At 30.7% G+C, this 17939-nt stretch overlaps 1 protein-coding gene across 1 annotated transcript in view; it reads left to right on the top strand.

Annotated features, from left to right (window-relative positions):
* LOC107440314 (thioester-containing protein 1 allele R1) overlaps positions 1-17939 on the top strand; it is a gene marked incomplete in the record, with an annotated part of 90154 nt that overhangs the window by 28652 nt on the left and 43563 nt on the right. Inside the window, 5 exon segments of the mRNA XM_071180439.1 lie at positions 787-981; positions 3659-3808; positions 5242-5364; positions 11214-11268; positions 15508-15661. Of these exon segments, the coding sequence (XP_071036540.1) occupies positions 787-981; positions 3659-3808; positions 5242-5364; positions 11214-11268; positions 15508-15661 (677 nt within the window).

Below are 17939 nucleotides of genomic sequence, written 5' to 3'. Positions count from 1 at the left end.
CATGTTACATGAGTCATAAATGCATCACATTAACTCCTAAATGAGAATTTTTTCCATAGAGGGTGAGTGGAGCACAATCATTTTCGTGCTTTGGATTCAATGCATACTTTATTGGTTGACTTAACAGGAAAAATAAACAAACAAAAATATCAGATTATTTTCAATGAAAAGGGTTTTCAGGTATGTTTACGATCTTATTTTCTGAATTTATTTCAATTGTTTTTAATATTTAATCATAATTAGTACTCCTCAAATTAATTTTTTGCATACGTTTATAGTTAATACATCATTAATACATTTATAGTTATAACATTAAAATTTAAAAAAAAAATCTTACTGTGTTCCCAAAGTATGTAGGCCATCCATATAACAATATATCGCTCTACAGCAATATATTTATTGGGTCTCCAAAATATTGTTGTAGCGAGGTTTTACTGTATTGTCAAAATTTATGCCAGACTTGAAAGCAATTTAAATACCTTTCATAAATGTAGCTTTTATTGTTCATTGATATACTCTCCATTATTCTCAATTTTTTATAAGGTTTTTATTTTTGTAGAAACTGTGTTTCTGCTTTAAGGAACATTTAAAGGATCCATGAATATAGTTAAAAATATGGCTAGGATGAGAGCTGAATTTTAAATTCTCATAAGTTTTTGCGCTGTCAAGAAACACAATCATGATAAGCATAAATTTTGATGTTCTGCAATTATTTAATGGCTACGTGGGTCCCCCCACTTTTATTGAATGAAGTTCAGTTTATGATATAAACATTTATCATTTCAGGTTATTGGCAGAGGAAACATTCTTCTTTCTAAAACTATACCTGTTCCAAATCTCAAAGTGTACAGATTTAACTTCAAAATACCAAGGTCAATGGCACCCCGTGGTCGTGTTCTGGTTTACTACATTCGAAACAAAAATAATGAGATAGTTGCTGATTCTGTTGCCTTTGACGTAGAAGGTCTTTTGAAAACTTCTGTATGTATTCTTTGAAAATAATTTATTAAGAGTTTGTTTAGAATGCTGTTGTTTACATTTTATTATTCAAATTCAAATACTTCAGTTGAAGATGAAAGATTTTTATAGCATGAAAAAACTACATAGAATTTAGTAATGAGAACAAAAATTAAACCCTGTATGAGACTGTATGTTTAGAAATATGAATGAAAAATGTAAGTTTTGAAAGTTATAGAATTTCTTTTTTTAAAACTTTCTGAGTCCTTGTGAATATTTTTTCTGAGGTATTAACACCATGAGACAGAATTTTTTGGGGCTTTCTGCTTCAAACCTCTCTGGTACTTTGTGCAAGATACTTTTAATAATAACAAATATACATGTTATTTATTAAATTTATTTGAAAAAAAAATGAAAAAAAACTCTATTTGTATGAAATAAAAGTGTATATATTTTTTTAAAATGGGTATGTAATATTTTTTTTATTCTAATATCATGGACTGTATTCTTACATTTTGTAAGAGGAAAACTCACTAATTATTTCCTTTTTCGCCATTTCGTAAATTATCATCACATCAAAAATAATAATAATTAAAAGTAAGTAATAAAAAAAATAGAAAAATCATGAGCATTTCTTTTCCCTCTGATGTGGGAAAAAGGCATCTTTTGAATATAATTATAGAGAAATAAAATATTTCAAACATTTCTGCAGAAAAGAAATTTTTTACTTCATTATTCTTCTCAAATAGGGTAAGAAAAATCACAAACACTTCTTTCATCACCATTGCACGAAAAAGGCATCTTTTAAGTATAATTTTAGAGAAGAAAAAAAATTCTGCAGAAAAGAAAACCAAAATTCTTTACTTTCTAAAGGAAAATTCTTTCTGCAAGAGCTCTTAACGTTATGCGACAATGTCGCCGTGATTCTAGCACGGGGCGGTTAACTTGGAGAAATCATATTGATTCGATAACAGGAAATGTAAGAAAGAAATCGTCGTAAAATGGGGCTGTGGTATAGAAACCCTAAACCTGACTTACAATATGTATATGAAACTGGCTATGACCTTTTGCTTTGAAGCACTTATAACATGTGGCAAAGCACAAATGACAGCTTTGGAGACTGCTCAGAACCAAGCTTTAAGACAAATTGTTGGAGCTATTAAAACAAACCCAATGCTGCTGTTTACTAAGAATAAACCTATTGAAGTTATTATTCAACTTACATGTAAAGTTAGTTTGTCTGCCTTTAAACAATTATTAAAGAAAATATAATAACCATAACAGAAGACTAAAAACTAAATTTTTTATTTATAAAGTGGTAAAAATTAATGAACAATTAAACATCCCCGATAATCCCTCCTCCACTGGACCCTTTAACCCCATTGGCGAAAGGTAGAACCTCTTTTGCACAAGTGGTACGGAAGACACCGAGACAGTTTTAAATGCCCTGGAAACTATAAATAGTAGATACCGGCTGGGATAGCCTGGTTAGCAGGGTGCTGGGCCCATGTCCAAGAGTTCATAGGCTCGATCCATCTGGCTAAAGACTCCTCGTGTAATAAATGGTGGCTGGTGCATGCTAAATCTGTCGAGTCGTAAAGTCCTCCATGTTCCTATAACAAATCAGTCACTCTGGGGGTACTGATCCAGGAGTTTCCTTGTCTTCTGTATAGGTTCAAAATTACAAGGCTACGAAGTTGAACATTGGTAGTCGTAAACCCAAAATTGGGTCGTCTGTTCAACGAAAAGGAAAAAAAAAAAAAGATACCCATGATCTAAATGGCGTCATGTCTACACTGACGGATCTCGGGAGGAACAAGATGGAAATGTGGGTGCTGGTATTTCTTCTGAAGTATTTTCATTTTATTTGAGTTTGGGAGCAAACACAACTCCTTTCGATGAAGTGGAGGCCATTGGAACTACTCCTCAACAACTATTATCAAGAATGGATGATGATGATGATGTCGTTATATATGTCAACTCCCTCTCAGCAATCCGAGCTGTGACATCTGTTGATTTTTCAGGCTGTCTTGGAATTAAAAGTTGTAAAGAGAATTTTGGGTTATTTTTGTCCTTAAAAAAAGAATATTGTTTTACAGTGGGTTCCTTCTCACTGTAATATCTATGGATACGAGATGGCAGATCTTCTAGCTGAAGGAGGAACTGGTATTTTTCAGAACTCTCAGAGAGAAATTCCTTACTCATCCATAAATAGAATAATTAAAAACACTATAAATGAGAGTTATGGAAATAATTTAAATGAACAAATTGGTGACAAGGTGTGGAGGGAGACTCTGAATAAGATCACTCGAGAGGCAATGCTGCCTCCAAAGACCTTTCTCGATCCAAAGTGTGTCTTGTGCGGGGGAGGACACCCTTGAGCATCTGGGGGATGCGCCCTGAAGTTACTGGCAACATCTATGACGTATACCTAAAGGCTAGTTGCAGGAACTGCTGATTGATTTTCCTTTTATATTTTTATTTAATGTTTCTTTGTTCTAATTGTTTTTGTATTTTGCATGGTTTAATGTTTCTCAATTTTTTTTATTTGTTATTCCTTATAGGTCTGTGTGGAGTGTTTTTACACTCCAGCGAATGATGTACACTACAAGTGTTGTTGCTGTTAGAAATAAAAAATTAAAAAATATTTAGTTGTTGTGTTTGAAAATTTCGTTGCAATAAATTTTTCATATTTTTGCAGATAACATTAAGTCCTAATGTTAAAGAATCTGAACCTGGACGGCAAGTGGAAATAAAACTTAGTACTGCTCCAAATTCTATGGTCGGAATACTCGGTGTTGATCAAGGGATATTACAGCTCAAATCAGATAATGATATAACTCAAGATGAGGTATGTTTCTTTGTTTATCTTGAGCTTCTTTCTTCCCCCCCCATTTATTTTTTCAAAGTCTTATAAGTTCTTTTGTAAACAGTTTTAATTTCTCGTATTAAAGCTGTACTTTACTTAATATTATTGAAATTTTTAAATAAATGAGCAAAAATTTTGACAAAATTTTTGCCTATGCAAGATTTTTATAAAAAAGCATTGTTGTGTATCTACCACTACAAAAATATAATTCCAATTCACTAGTACTATACAGAAATGATAATCGAATTCTCAGAGGGATATGATAATCACTTCGACAGAAACTCCCACTTCGATTTGAACATGCAAACTTCGATGGATGGTCCACTTTGAACACTTGCTACTTGTGACTGCGATACTATTCACCTCCCTGCGCTGTTGCTATTCAGTCTCGATCACGCACAACGTTGTCCTGCATACACTCGACTGCTAATGGCAACACAGGAGCAACCAAGACTGAACGCTTGATACAGCTCTCATGATCAACAAAAGTACAGTGAACTTAATACAGCTCTCCCGGCTTCTCACAAAACAGAGATGAATAGCTATCCGTCCATCAAATTCTATCACAGCTGTAATTCTGGTGGAGGAATAATGTGCTACCACTACAAAATTCAGGGATGAGATTTTTCCGCTTTTTAGCGGATTTCCGCTTTTTTCACTTTTATCTCTTAAATTTCAGCTTTTTTATCAAAAATTCAGATGTTCTAAAAATTTCATTTTTTTTAATAAGTATTCCGCTTTTTCAGAAAATTCACTGATTTTCAAAGAGAAACAGAAAATTCAAACNATGTCAACACATTATTTATTACCTTAAACTGTCTGGAATTTATTATTAAAAGGTTGCACTTGCGTAAAATTTACTATCGTGGAAATTCAGCTTTTTTGCGTTTTGGCTAATCTCATCCCTGAAAATTCCAATTCACTAGTATATAAGGCATGCTAACTCGATTCTATGGATTTTCATAGATGAAGGTTGACATTGTTGATATCTTCACTCCTCACAAGCACATTAACAAAAATTAACAAAGTACTTCTTAAACATATTTCTCCTCTTAATGATTATAAGTTATAGATAGAAAAGATTTGAAATGTAAATTTTAAAACTCACAAGTCATTAAGGTCATTTATTCATATTAAGTGCTTCATTTTAAACATCCTATTTTAGTCATTTAAAAGGAAAGAATATCTATTTTGATTTAAATGAGTGTTAAACTCTCTAAAATGGAAAAAAGAAAATTCCATTTTTAATTGTCATTCAGCAAATTTAACATGGATAGGTAAAAAAATAAATTATAATTTTTTGTGTGTGGATTTTTTCAGTTTAAAACTAATTAACCTGGACCTAAGCAACCCTTTTTCTACTTATTATATGTGAAAATCTCTTTAATTTGGAACTAATTTTTATTTGTAAACAGGTGATTAAAGAATTAAATACTTATGATAATGGACAACCTGCTAAGTATAACCCTCCATGGTATCGAAGAAGAAGGAGATCTCTTTCTTGGCTGGGATCGAAATCTGCAGGACTTACATTTAAGGTACGTTTTATTGTTGTAAACTGTTGTTATAACGGTAATTGGAATTGATAAAACATTATGAATGAAATTTAATTATTATATTGTGTTGTGTTAGTTTTTTACAATTGATATCTTTTCGTTACCCGTTACAATGAAGCAAGTAAGGCTATGAAGCCAAAATAAATTGACTAGTAAAATTAGTATCTGTAAATTAAACATTTGTAATTGGCTGAAAGATAAACATAGTTAATCTTAGTAATCAATTATATGTGAAATAAAGACCTCATATATGATATGATTTATCTAGATTATATATATTTATTTAAAGAAATTAAGATTAAATTATTGAATTTAGTTTACATTAAAAACATTGATATGTACTGTCATACACTTTACATATTAGTTCGATATAAAACAGAGAATAATCATAATTAAAAATATTTTAAAAAATTATGTAAGGTCACATAAAAGAAAAAAGACTTATCTTTGAATAATCATGGTTCAAGTGCGTGGCCAGCCACCCTCGTCACGGTACACCATCTACAAAGTTGGGAATCAAGAAAGGAAATGCCAAAAAAGATAATAAATCTGTTCTTCCCTTTCAAGTATTCCTTGGCGCAAAAACGGTGCTGCAATCGTCCACACATTTTCAATCTGTGGGACGATCCACTTTCGAAACAGGGGAGAAGGCAAACATTTAGGACAGAGTTATTGAACTAAATATAATAAAATTAAAGTTAAAAGAAATAGAAAATGCGATAAATAAAATTAAATACGCGGTATCCAAAAGAAAAATAAATTGTGCCCATAATTCATTAAATAATACAACTTCTAGTTATAATTCATATAAAAAGCATACAAACATAACTTTATATAGAAATTTGTTTACTTAATATTTCAAAATATTACTTAAATATTTCAAAGGCATTGTAATAATTAAGTTTATACGCATGAATAAAGTCTGATTTAATTGCCTCAATAATAAATAAAGCTAGATTAAAGTGCAGTAAAATTATTTATGTACGTGCATTTAAAAATGATTTTATGAAACAAAGGAAATAAGAGCTGCAAATAAAATACCATTACTGGCATTCAAAGCAATCATCATTTAGCTCCAACGAGGGTCGGCATTTTTTCCGAAAGAAACCTATTTCATTCTGTATATCGGGGGAAAAAATCCCAGAATAAACTAAAAATTGTAGAAACCATTTGAAATTGAAGAAACTATATCTAAGGAAGTGATTGTTCAGAAAAGATACTTATTTTCAACAATGCAGATAAATTCATTGAACTTGAAGTAAATTTAAAACTATATTAAAACTAAAAGAAATTCAGATATAATGCAGATCTCAAAACAGCATTTGGCATAGTGTAAAAAAGTTTTTTCACTGTAATCCAGGTATTTGTCATGTCTGATCTTTCTCTGCTCTAAAAGTACTCTTAGTTCCCTCCGCTTTCCTTTCTTCTCCTGCTTGGTATTTTTTTTATGCTATAAAATGAAACTTCATGCCATTTTATGATGCTAGTCAGCAATTTCAATTCAGTGGGCTAACTAATTATTTTGAAATTAATATTTAAAATTGTTCGATTAACCACGCCCTCTGATGCTCCCATATCAGCTGATGGAATGTAGGACCAATATGACACCCATCACATTCCGATACAGTGAAAGCTCCACCTTAACGAAATATATGACTTACCTAAAAATTTTAATTTTTTCTCAACATGTATTTTTCTAGTGCAATCAGGGACCCCGTAGCAGAATTGTGGCGACACGGCGACGTTGTCGCAGAATATTACTGAGTTCTTGCAGAAAGGTTTTTCTTTTGGGAAGTTAAAAATTTTGGTTTTCTTTTCTGCCGAAATTTTTGAAAGATTTTATTATTTTGATCTTCAGAATTGCATTCAAATGATGCCATTCTGGCGCATCGGAGTGGAAAGAAAATGCTTGTAATTTTTCTATTTTCATTTGATAATAATGAAGAAAAAATTTTGGTTTTCTTTTCTGCAGAAATGTTTGTTCCATTTTTTTTGGCAGTTATTGCTATTGATTTCCATATAGTTTTTGAAATCTGATATTTTTGATCTGATATTATTTATGACAACAGTTGAATCTTGAAATGAAAACACGCATTTGAAGAGTTCGATCTGCATGATTTTGCCAGCAATTTTTTTTCAATAGTTACTGCTATGGATTTCACTATTTTTAAATTTGATGACTTACAAAGAAAAAAAAAGGAAATAATTAGTGTGTTTTCCACCTTTAAAATGCAAAAATATCGCTCATAATAATAGAATAAAAAAAATATTACATATTCAATTTATAAAATTGCATTATTTTTTATAAAAAGTTTTTTTTTGATCTTGACGCTTTTGTTACTTTAAATTAGTAACATGTATATTTGTTATTATTAAAAGTTTCTTGCTGAAAGATATTAACACTAGAGAGGTTTGTCGCAGAAAAAATTCTGCCTCAGGGTCAGGGATCTCATACACACTTCAAAACCTTTTTAATTTTCACAGTAAAAATTATTTTTCTGTGGATTATACTATTAAATATATCTCTATTATTATTATATATATTATTATATATATTATTATATATAGACATACAGTTTGATATAGTAATAAAAAGCTGTAAAATCAATAATTAAAAAAGCAATTATTCATGGAAGTAAAATTCTAATTATGTATTAAACAGTACTAAAATTTTAATGTTTACTAATTTTATTTTATTGTATTTTTTAGGACTTAATTTGATGCTTTAATTATTTACAGGGTGTTCAGTAATGCCTGCCCTGAATATGAATTTTTAGAATCCTTGTCAATAATAAAATAAAAAAGTAATATGCAATCAAACAATTGAACACTTGATCATGAACTGTCCACACTTGCAGGACAAACTTTGCATCAAAGCTTTGCTAAGTTGGTCTGTAGAAACATTATCAAAAAAATTATAAAGGCAGGATTAGAGGACATTCTGAACCACATTTAACTCTGCTCAGAGTATGCGAGCACTATTGCTGGTGTCTTGTGTTTTTATCTACCATCATTTTAGACTTCTCTAGGCAAGGCCGTAGCCAGGATATTTTTTTGGGGGGGGGGGGGATATGGTAAGAAGCAAGGACAGTTTCAGACATGCAAAGTAGGTGAAAAACGTTGTAACAAATATTGTTTATTCTGTTATTTGCAAAACTTAAACTAGTAATTAAAAAATATTACATAATACTTATTTTTCAATTAATATTACATAATAATTATAAACAATTTGTAAACAAAGTTTACAAAGACATGCGACGGGGATTTGAAGAAAATTTTTCAATTACTTTTTTAGGACAAACCAGAATATCCCGAAATATGCTTAATAAAGTTAGTTAATAAAAGGTTTGATTCGACAGTTTTTGTTTTTCTTTTTACTGAGAGGCTCAAAGAAAGACTAAAAAGTTTGAATCCCAGAATTTTTTTGGGGGGGATTTATCCCGATGGTCCCCCCTGGCTACGGGCCTGTCTCTAGGCTTTTAACTTGTATTGTTTTATCAATTTTTAACTGATTGTTTCTTAACTTGTTCTGCTTTTTAACTTTTATACTGAATTTTAGCTTTTAATATTTTACATGCTTCTGTAAAGTTTTAACATTTATTGGATTTCTCCGTAAATTAATTTTTTTAACCCTTTTACTTCTTTACTATTTTAATGGATTTACACTTGTTTAAATAGATGTGTATTGATCATTATTTTAGATATTCTGATTTTCATACTTGATGATGTAGAGTTTTATTTATGCTCGTATGCCCTTAAATAGGGCAGGTCGAGATACAAATAAACTCATACATTAACCAAATATTTAAACGGTGGAGGGGCAAAAACGTTATCAAAATTTTTCAAACCCCTAGTGAAGGCGGATTAGCAAACATAAAACCTGTTGGATTGCCTGAAAATCTTGGAATTTTTTTTGTATGTACCCCATCTCAACAGTACTGCTTTCCTCTCTACTGATTTATTGGGTGTATTCATTATATATATGGTTCTGAATAGTTATTCATTATATTGATATTTATTTAAAATATCAATATTATCATAGATGTATAAGAAATGTTCAGCATAATTTAAATTACTTTTTTTTCAGTTCCTGTGGAAATAGTATCTGTATAGCTCAAATAACATTCAAATTTATTTACTGGAGCTAATGATTGATTTGTTGGGATAAATTTATGCATGATGCACACAGGATATGAGGGACCCTTGTTACTATACCGTGAAGCAATGACCTTGTTAGACACGGTAAACTGTAGACTTTTCTTACGCACAATAAACTTGGGACTCTTGTTTTGATTTGATTGTATAGTTTATTTTTAAAACGTTTTATTGCAAAAATATATCTTTGCAATGATAGATTCAGGGATGAGATTTTTCCTCTTTTGTCTCTCGAATTTCAGCCTTTTAATCAAAAACTCTGATTCTCCAAAAGTTTCGGTTTTTTTTAAAGAATTTTTTTTTTAAATAAACATTCTACTTTTTCTGAAAATTCAGTCGTTGAAATAAAATAATTATATTTATTTCGGATTTTCAAAGATGTACAGAAAATTCTAACTATGATGTAGCTGCTAACCCTTCCGCATTTTCACTTAGTTTTTTCCGCATTTAAGCACAGAAAATAAGATTTTGCGTATTTTTACCCACCCGCCAGATAGCTCGTATTTTCGTAATTCAGACGTAGCTGCTTCCTGTACGGTGGCGCTTACTAGGAGAATCTTACAATTTGCTCCTTTAGAAGCATTTTGTGAAATTACTGTTTTTCCTAAAGTTTAATTTGTGAATGTACAACTAAATGGTAGTAAATTTGCCCTGGATGGACCCCTGGTAGTGTGCACTCTTCAACAACACCCTTATATCAATTGATTCATAAAGGAACGTGTGTTGAGATTGATTCCCTTTTAAGGTAAACCCTTACTTTTAAACTGATTTTCAACCTTCTAGTGCATTTCTAAAGTGAAACATTGTAATGATTTTTCTCCTTTTTCTTTGACTTCCAGTGTAATTAATTATTGAAATTAAGATTTTGACTGCTCTATTAGAAGTTCCTGAAAATAACAATTTGATGTTGCTTTTTTTTATCATTCGAATATTTTTTCTTCTCTTGTAGTAGTCATAAATTTTAGCAAAAATCAAATTTTTTTATTAGTCTTATACATTTATTTGGACACTGATAGTGTTTTTTTTACTATTAGGAGCCTTTTCTGTACTCCAGCGATGTGTTTTTTTAAAGCATAAATTGGGTGAAAAATCTGCACCCCACAAGACAGTTCTGAACACACTGAACTTTTTTTTTCTCAAAAAATAAAAAATTTTGAAATGCAAATTTGAGTCTTCACTTTTTAATTCGTTCAATCTGCACATACTCCATTGTAAATCTATTTCGTTTCTCAATCGCCTTTTCAATGATTATTGCTTTGAAATTTTGCATGATTTAAAAAAAGAAAATTTAATACGATATTACGATGGGTGTATTTCGAATTTGAATAATTACTTTTCATATGTATGTAATAAGCATTTATGTTTATATAAAAATTATCATATTTGCCACCAATTTGACTGAATGGATCATGTTATATGACAATTAAGTCATTAACAAAATTTTAGTCATATTTTTGTTCTTATTTAGGCAACTATTTTCCTAGTTTTTGGCTATTTTCATGCTACTAAAAGCAACTATTTTGTTCATTTTATTCTGTGTGCAACCCTGTTAGTAGTGTCTGTCCCTTATTGTTATTTAAAATAATTGCTTTATTTCAATATATATATTTTTAATATTCTTCCATTGCAACTTCACTTGTTGAATGCTAGTTAAGATTACTTTTTCTTTTTTGTAGGATTCTGGATCAGTAATAATGACTAATGCCCTCCTTTTTCACTCTGTTAATGATGGTAAGCTTCTTATGTTTACTCTTAGATTACAAATACTTGATTTAATACCAATCAAAAAATTCTTACTTTTATTGATAAAGCAAATTATTCATGTATTTGATAAAAGTTTAATTTTTTTTTCTTTCTGTTCCATGCATTTCACACATTTCTACATTTATTAATTTATTGTAAAATACTGAAATAGCCAAATGTAACTTAAATTATATTTGTTTTAAAGGTTAATCTGTACATCTAGAAAATTAATGTGAACAGATTCAACATGATAGTCAATATTTGAAAAAAAGATTGATCGGTGGTTCAATCTAATTAACTCGATATATTTCAAACACAAAACAATTTTTAATGAATTAGGATAGCCGGTATTATAAGGGCTGACATTTCGCCTGCTTTACATTCATCAAATCATAATGACACACAAAAGAAAATATGCAGTTGAATGAATAGGAGTGGACATTATTAAAGTGTTTCGTAATCTAGGTAGCACAGAGAGTACTTCTGGAAATCTCTCTGAATATATTCTTTGTATGTATCACTCTTCCTTGTAGTTAAGAGCTGCTTTCTTGAAACTGGTTGACAAACTTTGGTCGCATTGCAGGTCTATTTATACTCCCTTCTGAGACAGGTTCTCATTGCTAATGACCTGGGCAATGATCTGTCACAAAAGTATCTCGAGAGCGTATGGCATGGTCTTTGCATCAAGTCAGAATACAGCCACATTGAATCATGGCACATAGTGTTTTTAAAAAGTGCTTAAAGGTGCTTTTTTCGATATTTGTTTTTTAAAAGCCCTTAAAGGTGTTTTTAAAAGGTGCTTAATTTTCCTTTTTCGAAAATGAGATTTTTTTTTTTTTACCATGTCGATTTTCATCATGTATTATGCAAAAAGCATGATTTTCACATTGTTCTATTCAGCGTTTTCACAATTAATTCAACCACACTTCATTTCAGCGTACCGTCGGTCGGTGGCTTATGAAAACTCCAACCATTTTACGTGTTTGATGAGCTGGGTTCGGTGAAATTCTTGCACTCTCGTGTGCAACTCTAATGCGTTTTGCAAGATATTCTCCATTTCAGGTTTCATTTTCCACCCTCTGAAATCAAACTGAAAAATCTCTCGATCTCTTTATGGTGGCTAATATAAGCAAGTTCTTTGTAAGAAACTAGTTATTTTAGTAGTCATGGTCCTGCAAAGTCTGAAAATTATTTTGCATTTTGTTAATGAATTTAATGCTTAAAAAATACTTAAAAAGTTTTTCGTTGAAAGATTTGGCTATGCACCCTGCATTAAACTTTTTCATATTTTATCCACCCCAGGAGATACTCCTTTTTTTGTATGATAGAATAAGGACCTTTTTAAAAAAGAATAATGTGTGTCAATTTTTCACAAAGCATATTTGCATAGCATATGACAAACATAGTGCTAGGGGGGCTGGGCTAACCTGGTCGCTGGGTCCATGTCCAAGAGGTCATGGGTTCGATCCCCGATGACCAAAGACTCCTCGTGTAGTAAATGGTGAAAGTCCTCCATGTTCCCATAACAAATCATACTTCTGGGATCCAGGAGTTTCCTTGTCTTCTGCATTGATTCAAAACGAGGAGGCTACGGAGTCTAACACCAGTAGTCGTAAACCCAGAATTGGGTGGGCCGTTCAGCGAGGGTTATTAAATAAACTAAAAACATAGTGCTAATTATGTATAAGTACTTTTTACATAGGTAATTTATTACTTATAAGTACTTTTTATATATTTGAATTTTATAAAACATATAGCTCTATTTTACTAATCTTACATACTATCAAAACAGAATTTAAAATTCTTTTTTTTTCTTTTAAAGGTATGCATATTTATGCGGTTGAATCAATAAAATCTTCTAAAAAACAGAAGAGTTTAAAAAGGGAATGTGAGATATTGTGTAATACTTTAGACTTGTAGAAAAGTCTTATTCTCACTCATTCCAATTTCGGCTAGTATGAATACTCTAGTTCTAATTAAAAAGAGTCAAATGTAAATAACTCTATTACTTTTCTAAATCGTTTTATAGGTTGTATTTTAATAGTTTATATTTTGTGAATAAAATATATTTTTTAATGTTTAGATTTGCTTTACTGTATTAATATTTGATAGTTATATATAATGTTTTTGCTTGCAGATAAATGCTGTTTATCTTTCTGCTTCAAAAGACTTCTTTAACAAATAATAACTTAAGGTAATTAACATGGTTTATTGGGCTTCCATTTTTAACTAACATTTTTAAAAAAAAATAATATATCTGTTTCATGCAATACTAATGAATTGAGTTGATAAGTTAAGATTGTTATTTCAAATCAGGATATTCTAACTGAAAAAGGTGACGATTTAATGATCGGTGAATAAATTATGGTGATGGTTTTAACTTAAATTAGAACTGGAATTAAATGTTGACAAAGTTTGTAAATGAAGCACAAATGAGAGTACAGAAAATAATGTAGTAAAATACATGTTCTGCTTTATTATGCAGTACTCAAAGTATCATCATTCGGATTAAATTATTGTTTTTAAAAACTGGTCAATCTCACAGTCATTTTTTCTTTACATAAACATCTTTCTGTACCCTTAAGTTCTAGCAAATGTAGTCTATTTTTTGTAAGTTAATATTTGACAGTATTTTAACCACTTCCCTTATAAATTTTTTGAAGAAAAAAAATCAACATATTTTTTTATTTCATTAATAAATACAAGAAACTAAATCAAAACATAATACACAAGTTCTAAGTTGAAATTTTAATTTTTTTATGTATAAAAATATATTTAATTGACCATCAGTTTACTATCCCAAATTATCTCGGCCAATGAAAAAAGTTAAATATTAGTCTTTGTATATCTTAATAATCTGAAAAATCATCTGCATTACTTTCTCTCGCGAACACCATTTTTTTACTCTTTTTTTTTCTATGTAAATTCATCGTTACTCGGAATAATAAATGTTTGCAATTTATACATTAACTTGGGATAATCAGGGAAGCAGTTAAGAGTATAATATTCTTAAGTGATTTATTGCAATACTCTACGTGCATTCTAATCACGCATTTCAAACGCTTACAATGTCTCGTCACATGATCATAAGGATTCTTCATTAGGGATTAACACACTGCATAACTCTTTTAAGAATTAGATTTCAATATGATGGTTAATTGTCTGACCATTTGTTAAAAAAAAACCCAATTATTCACAGTTTTACTTCATTTCTCTTTTGCAACAATTTGTATAAACATTCAGTGGTTACTTTATAGTGGTGTAATTTGCATTGAAACAAGATAGAACTGTAAATAAATGTTAATAGTTTAATAGTTAAATGTTAAAAGTTTTTCCGATTATATTTGGTAAGAATAATTTATCATGTAATAAGCAATAAATTACTGTTACTGACTAACCCGTAATAATCAATGTCATTATATTAAAAGTGTAGCACCTATTGAATCCATTGCTGCCAACTCTACTGAATTTTGCCAGTTTCTCCTGGTCAACTGGTTTAATAAAAATTCTCTTGTTTTTTGTACACTTTAGAAAATTCCCTATAATTGACTGAGTTTCCTAAAAATGTCCTTTTTGAAATAGAATTTTTGCACAGATTATTGCTTGCTTGAATATTTAAATAAGTATTACTAATATAGAAAGAAGTGAGCCTCTTTTATAGAAAGCAGTTTCAAATTTTTTTTTGTTCTAACATATTTTTATTTGGAACACCCTTTCGAAATTAATTAAATTTTAATTATTTCTTATGAATTAAATGCCTATTACTATTCAAAATTATGAGTAAACATAATTCACAACTTTAAAGCATATTTGATCCTAATGATGACCGGAAAATATTGCAGTTTTTCTATTTTAATGTGTATAAAAATCCCTAAAATTGCCTATGTGCAAAATAATTAGTACATTGAAATTTATATTATTTCGTAAAATCTACTGGATTTTTTTCGATTCATGTTGGCAGCTATGTGAATCCAATGTTCCAAATATCTTTATTATTTTCATTACTCTCATTGTCATACTTACAAATCATTTAATTAGGATTAATAATGCAATTATAGGGGGGTTTCCAATACTTTTGAATAGTTAAGGTCTGACACGTCGAAGTATTTCACTTTATTCTAAAAGTAAAAGTTGGTTTAGTTATTTATTTCACCTTCTCAACAAATTTGGATCAAAATCTATGTCATAAAATAAATGAGTGAGAATTTTTGTCAATTGCTTGTTTAGATCGTTTTGAGAATGTTATAAGGATTGATGAAAATATCAACAACACTCCCATACAGCCACCATCGGATATACCTGAGGTTGAGGTGTCGGAGGGTCGAATGATAATAAGGAAAAATTATCCTGAAACCTGGTTATGGGTGAATACCACATCTGGGTAAGATTCTTATTTTTCACAGCTCTATCATTGATTTTTGCTAATAGTTTTTGAAGTTATCTTACTATATACTTTATTTTAAATAAATGACCCATAAAAAGAAATATAAAAACGATTAAAAAACAATATGTAGTAACTGTTTCATTCTTCTTCGTCTTGCATACAAAAAATTTAGGGATGGGAAACTGAGGTAGAAGAAGCAAGCAAGAAAAAGTACTTATGGCTACATTCCACTCAATAAATGGTTTCAAAAATGGGTATATGTATTTTATGTAGAAATTTCATCATTACCAAAAAATGAAAAAAAATCAGATGAATGCAGAAAAAAGTTCATAATCAGGGGTCTGTCCAGGCCGAATTTACTACCGTTTAGCGGTACCTTCACAAATTCAACTTTAGGAAAAACGGTAGTTTCACAAAATACTTTTTCTTAAAATGTTATCTTTGTATCCTTTAAGAAACGATAAATCTATATTTTTACCATGTTTTTGTATTGATTTTGTAATATAATTTTTAATGTTTCACAAATTATGTCTAAATTTTCACAAAAAAGGTACCTTCCAGAAAAACCTAGACAGACCCCTGATAATATCCGCTTTCCTTTGTTCTCTTGGTTCACTATAGACACAAAAATAATATGTGTATAGCAAGGCACGGGAGCGAACATTTCATTCACTGCATCCGGGAGTTCAGCGGGGTTTGACTGACCCAGCCGAGCTGCAGGCCATTAAACTAGCCATCAGCTGGCTAAATGAAAACAACATCATCGGTAACCATTTACGCAGATTCTCAATCCTCGTTGAACTCACTCAAAAACCCCGTGTCCACAAATAACCAAGTTGAAGAGATCAAACATAACATAGGTAAAGGCCATGTGTTAAATTGGATTAGGGCACACACGGGGAATGAGGGCAACGAGGAGGCAGATACTTTAACTAAAATGGGCACGGTGCTCGATCGGGTGGTTATTAACTGCCACATCATGAGAGCCCAATTAAGAAAAATTCTCAGGGACATCAGCAATAAACTTTGATAACAGAGCTGGGAGAGGTTGAATAATGGTCAACATACTTACAGCTTTTTCCCAGAAGTAAGTACTAAAAGACTTATAAGTGACTTCTATCTTAATCAGTTTTACACAGGCCACAGAGTGTTTGGTTTACAGCTAGACTATTTAAAAAGGCATCAAGCTGCAAATACTGTGGCAAATGCCAAACCATCAAACATTTACTAACGGAATGCAATAAATTTGCAACACTCCATGGCATCTCTTTTAAAAACCCGGGAGACATGGGCAGAACAGAGAGACAAAAACAAACCATAGTGACTATAATTTAATACTGTGTCATGGACATAATGTCCCCAAATAACCTTATGGACCCCTTGTTTAACAACCCATAAATATTTTAACTTATCAAATTTAATATTGGACCTACACCTCTCTGATGCTTAGACTATTCTATTATTGAAGTTCAAATTTGTAATTGGCTATTATGACTTTGATTTTACTGATTTTAGATACCTATACTCTGGTTTTGATCCCTATTTTTACTCCTTTTTAAAGATATTGCGCACTGATGCTTTTGTTTTTGGTACTTTTTAATATTTATTGGATCCTGATTTACACTGGATGTTTTGATTATAATTGTTGCTTTATATACTTATTTTTAAATTTGATTACTCTTCAAATTAGTATTATTGTATTTTGGCTTTTAATTATTCATTTTCTAATTATTTTTAACCAGCAATCCGTCATCTTTCGAAGTGTTCTTCTTTTCATTCTTTTGGACTTCAGCTGTCCTTATTGTAACGATATCATCTGTACTCTATTGTCATTGCTATTTTTTGTAATTGTATTTATTGTAATTGTTAAATTGTTCTTTCAATTTTCCCACTATAAAGCAGTGTTCCATCGACTGCGGTCAGATGAGATGGACGCTGCCGGGGACTTAATTGTTTCGAAATCTTTTTGTACTCTGTGCTGTTGCTAGATGACACATTTGTAAACTTTATCTTGGTTTTAATAAATGCCACGGGTGGATGTTCGGCTGACATTGGTTCAGTCTTGCGCATGTGCCATAGCTTCGGGCTACGGTCCTTCTCGAGAGGCTGTCGTGACGGCGAGTTATAACTGTCGAGTACCCATATCCTTGGGCCGGACGACTAACCAAATTCTTATTGTGATTATTATTTACAAAATGTTAAGAAGAAAATAATTTGTGTTTCCCAACAAAATCTGAGAATATCACCCATAATATTAAATAAAAAATTATTACAT

The sequence above is a fragment of the Parasteatoda tepidariorum genome, chromosome 4, assembly GCF_043381705.1.
Source record: "Parasteatoda tepidariorum isolate YZ-2023 chromosome 4, CAS_Ptep_4.0, whole genome shotgun sequence".
Classification (NCBI taxonomy): domain Eukaryota; kingdom Metazoa; phylum Arthropoda; class Arachnida; order Araneae; family Theridiidae; genus Parasteatoda; species Parasteatoda tepidariorum.
Note: the sequence above shows the minus strand (reverse complement) of the source record. Positions and strands in the feature narration are given on the sequence as shown.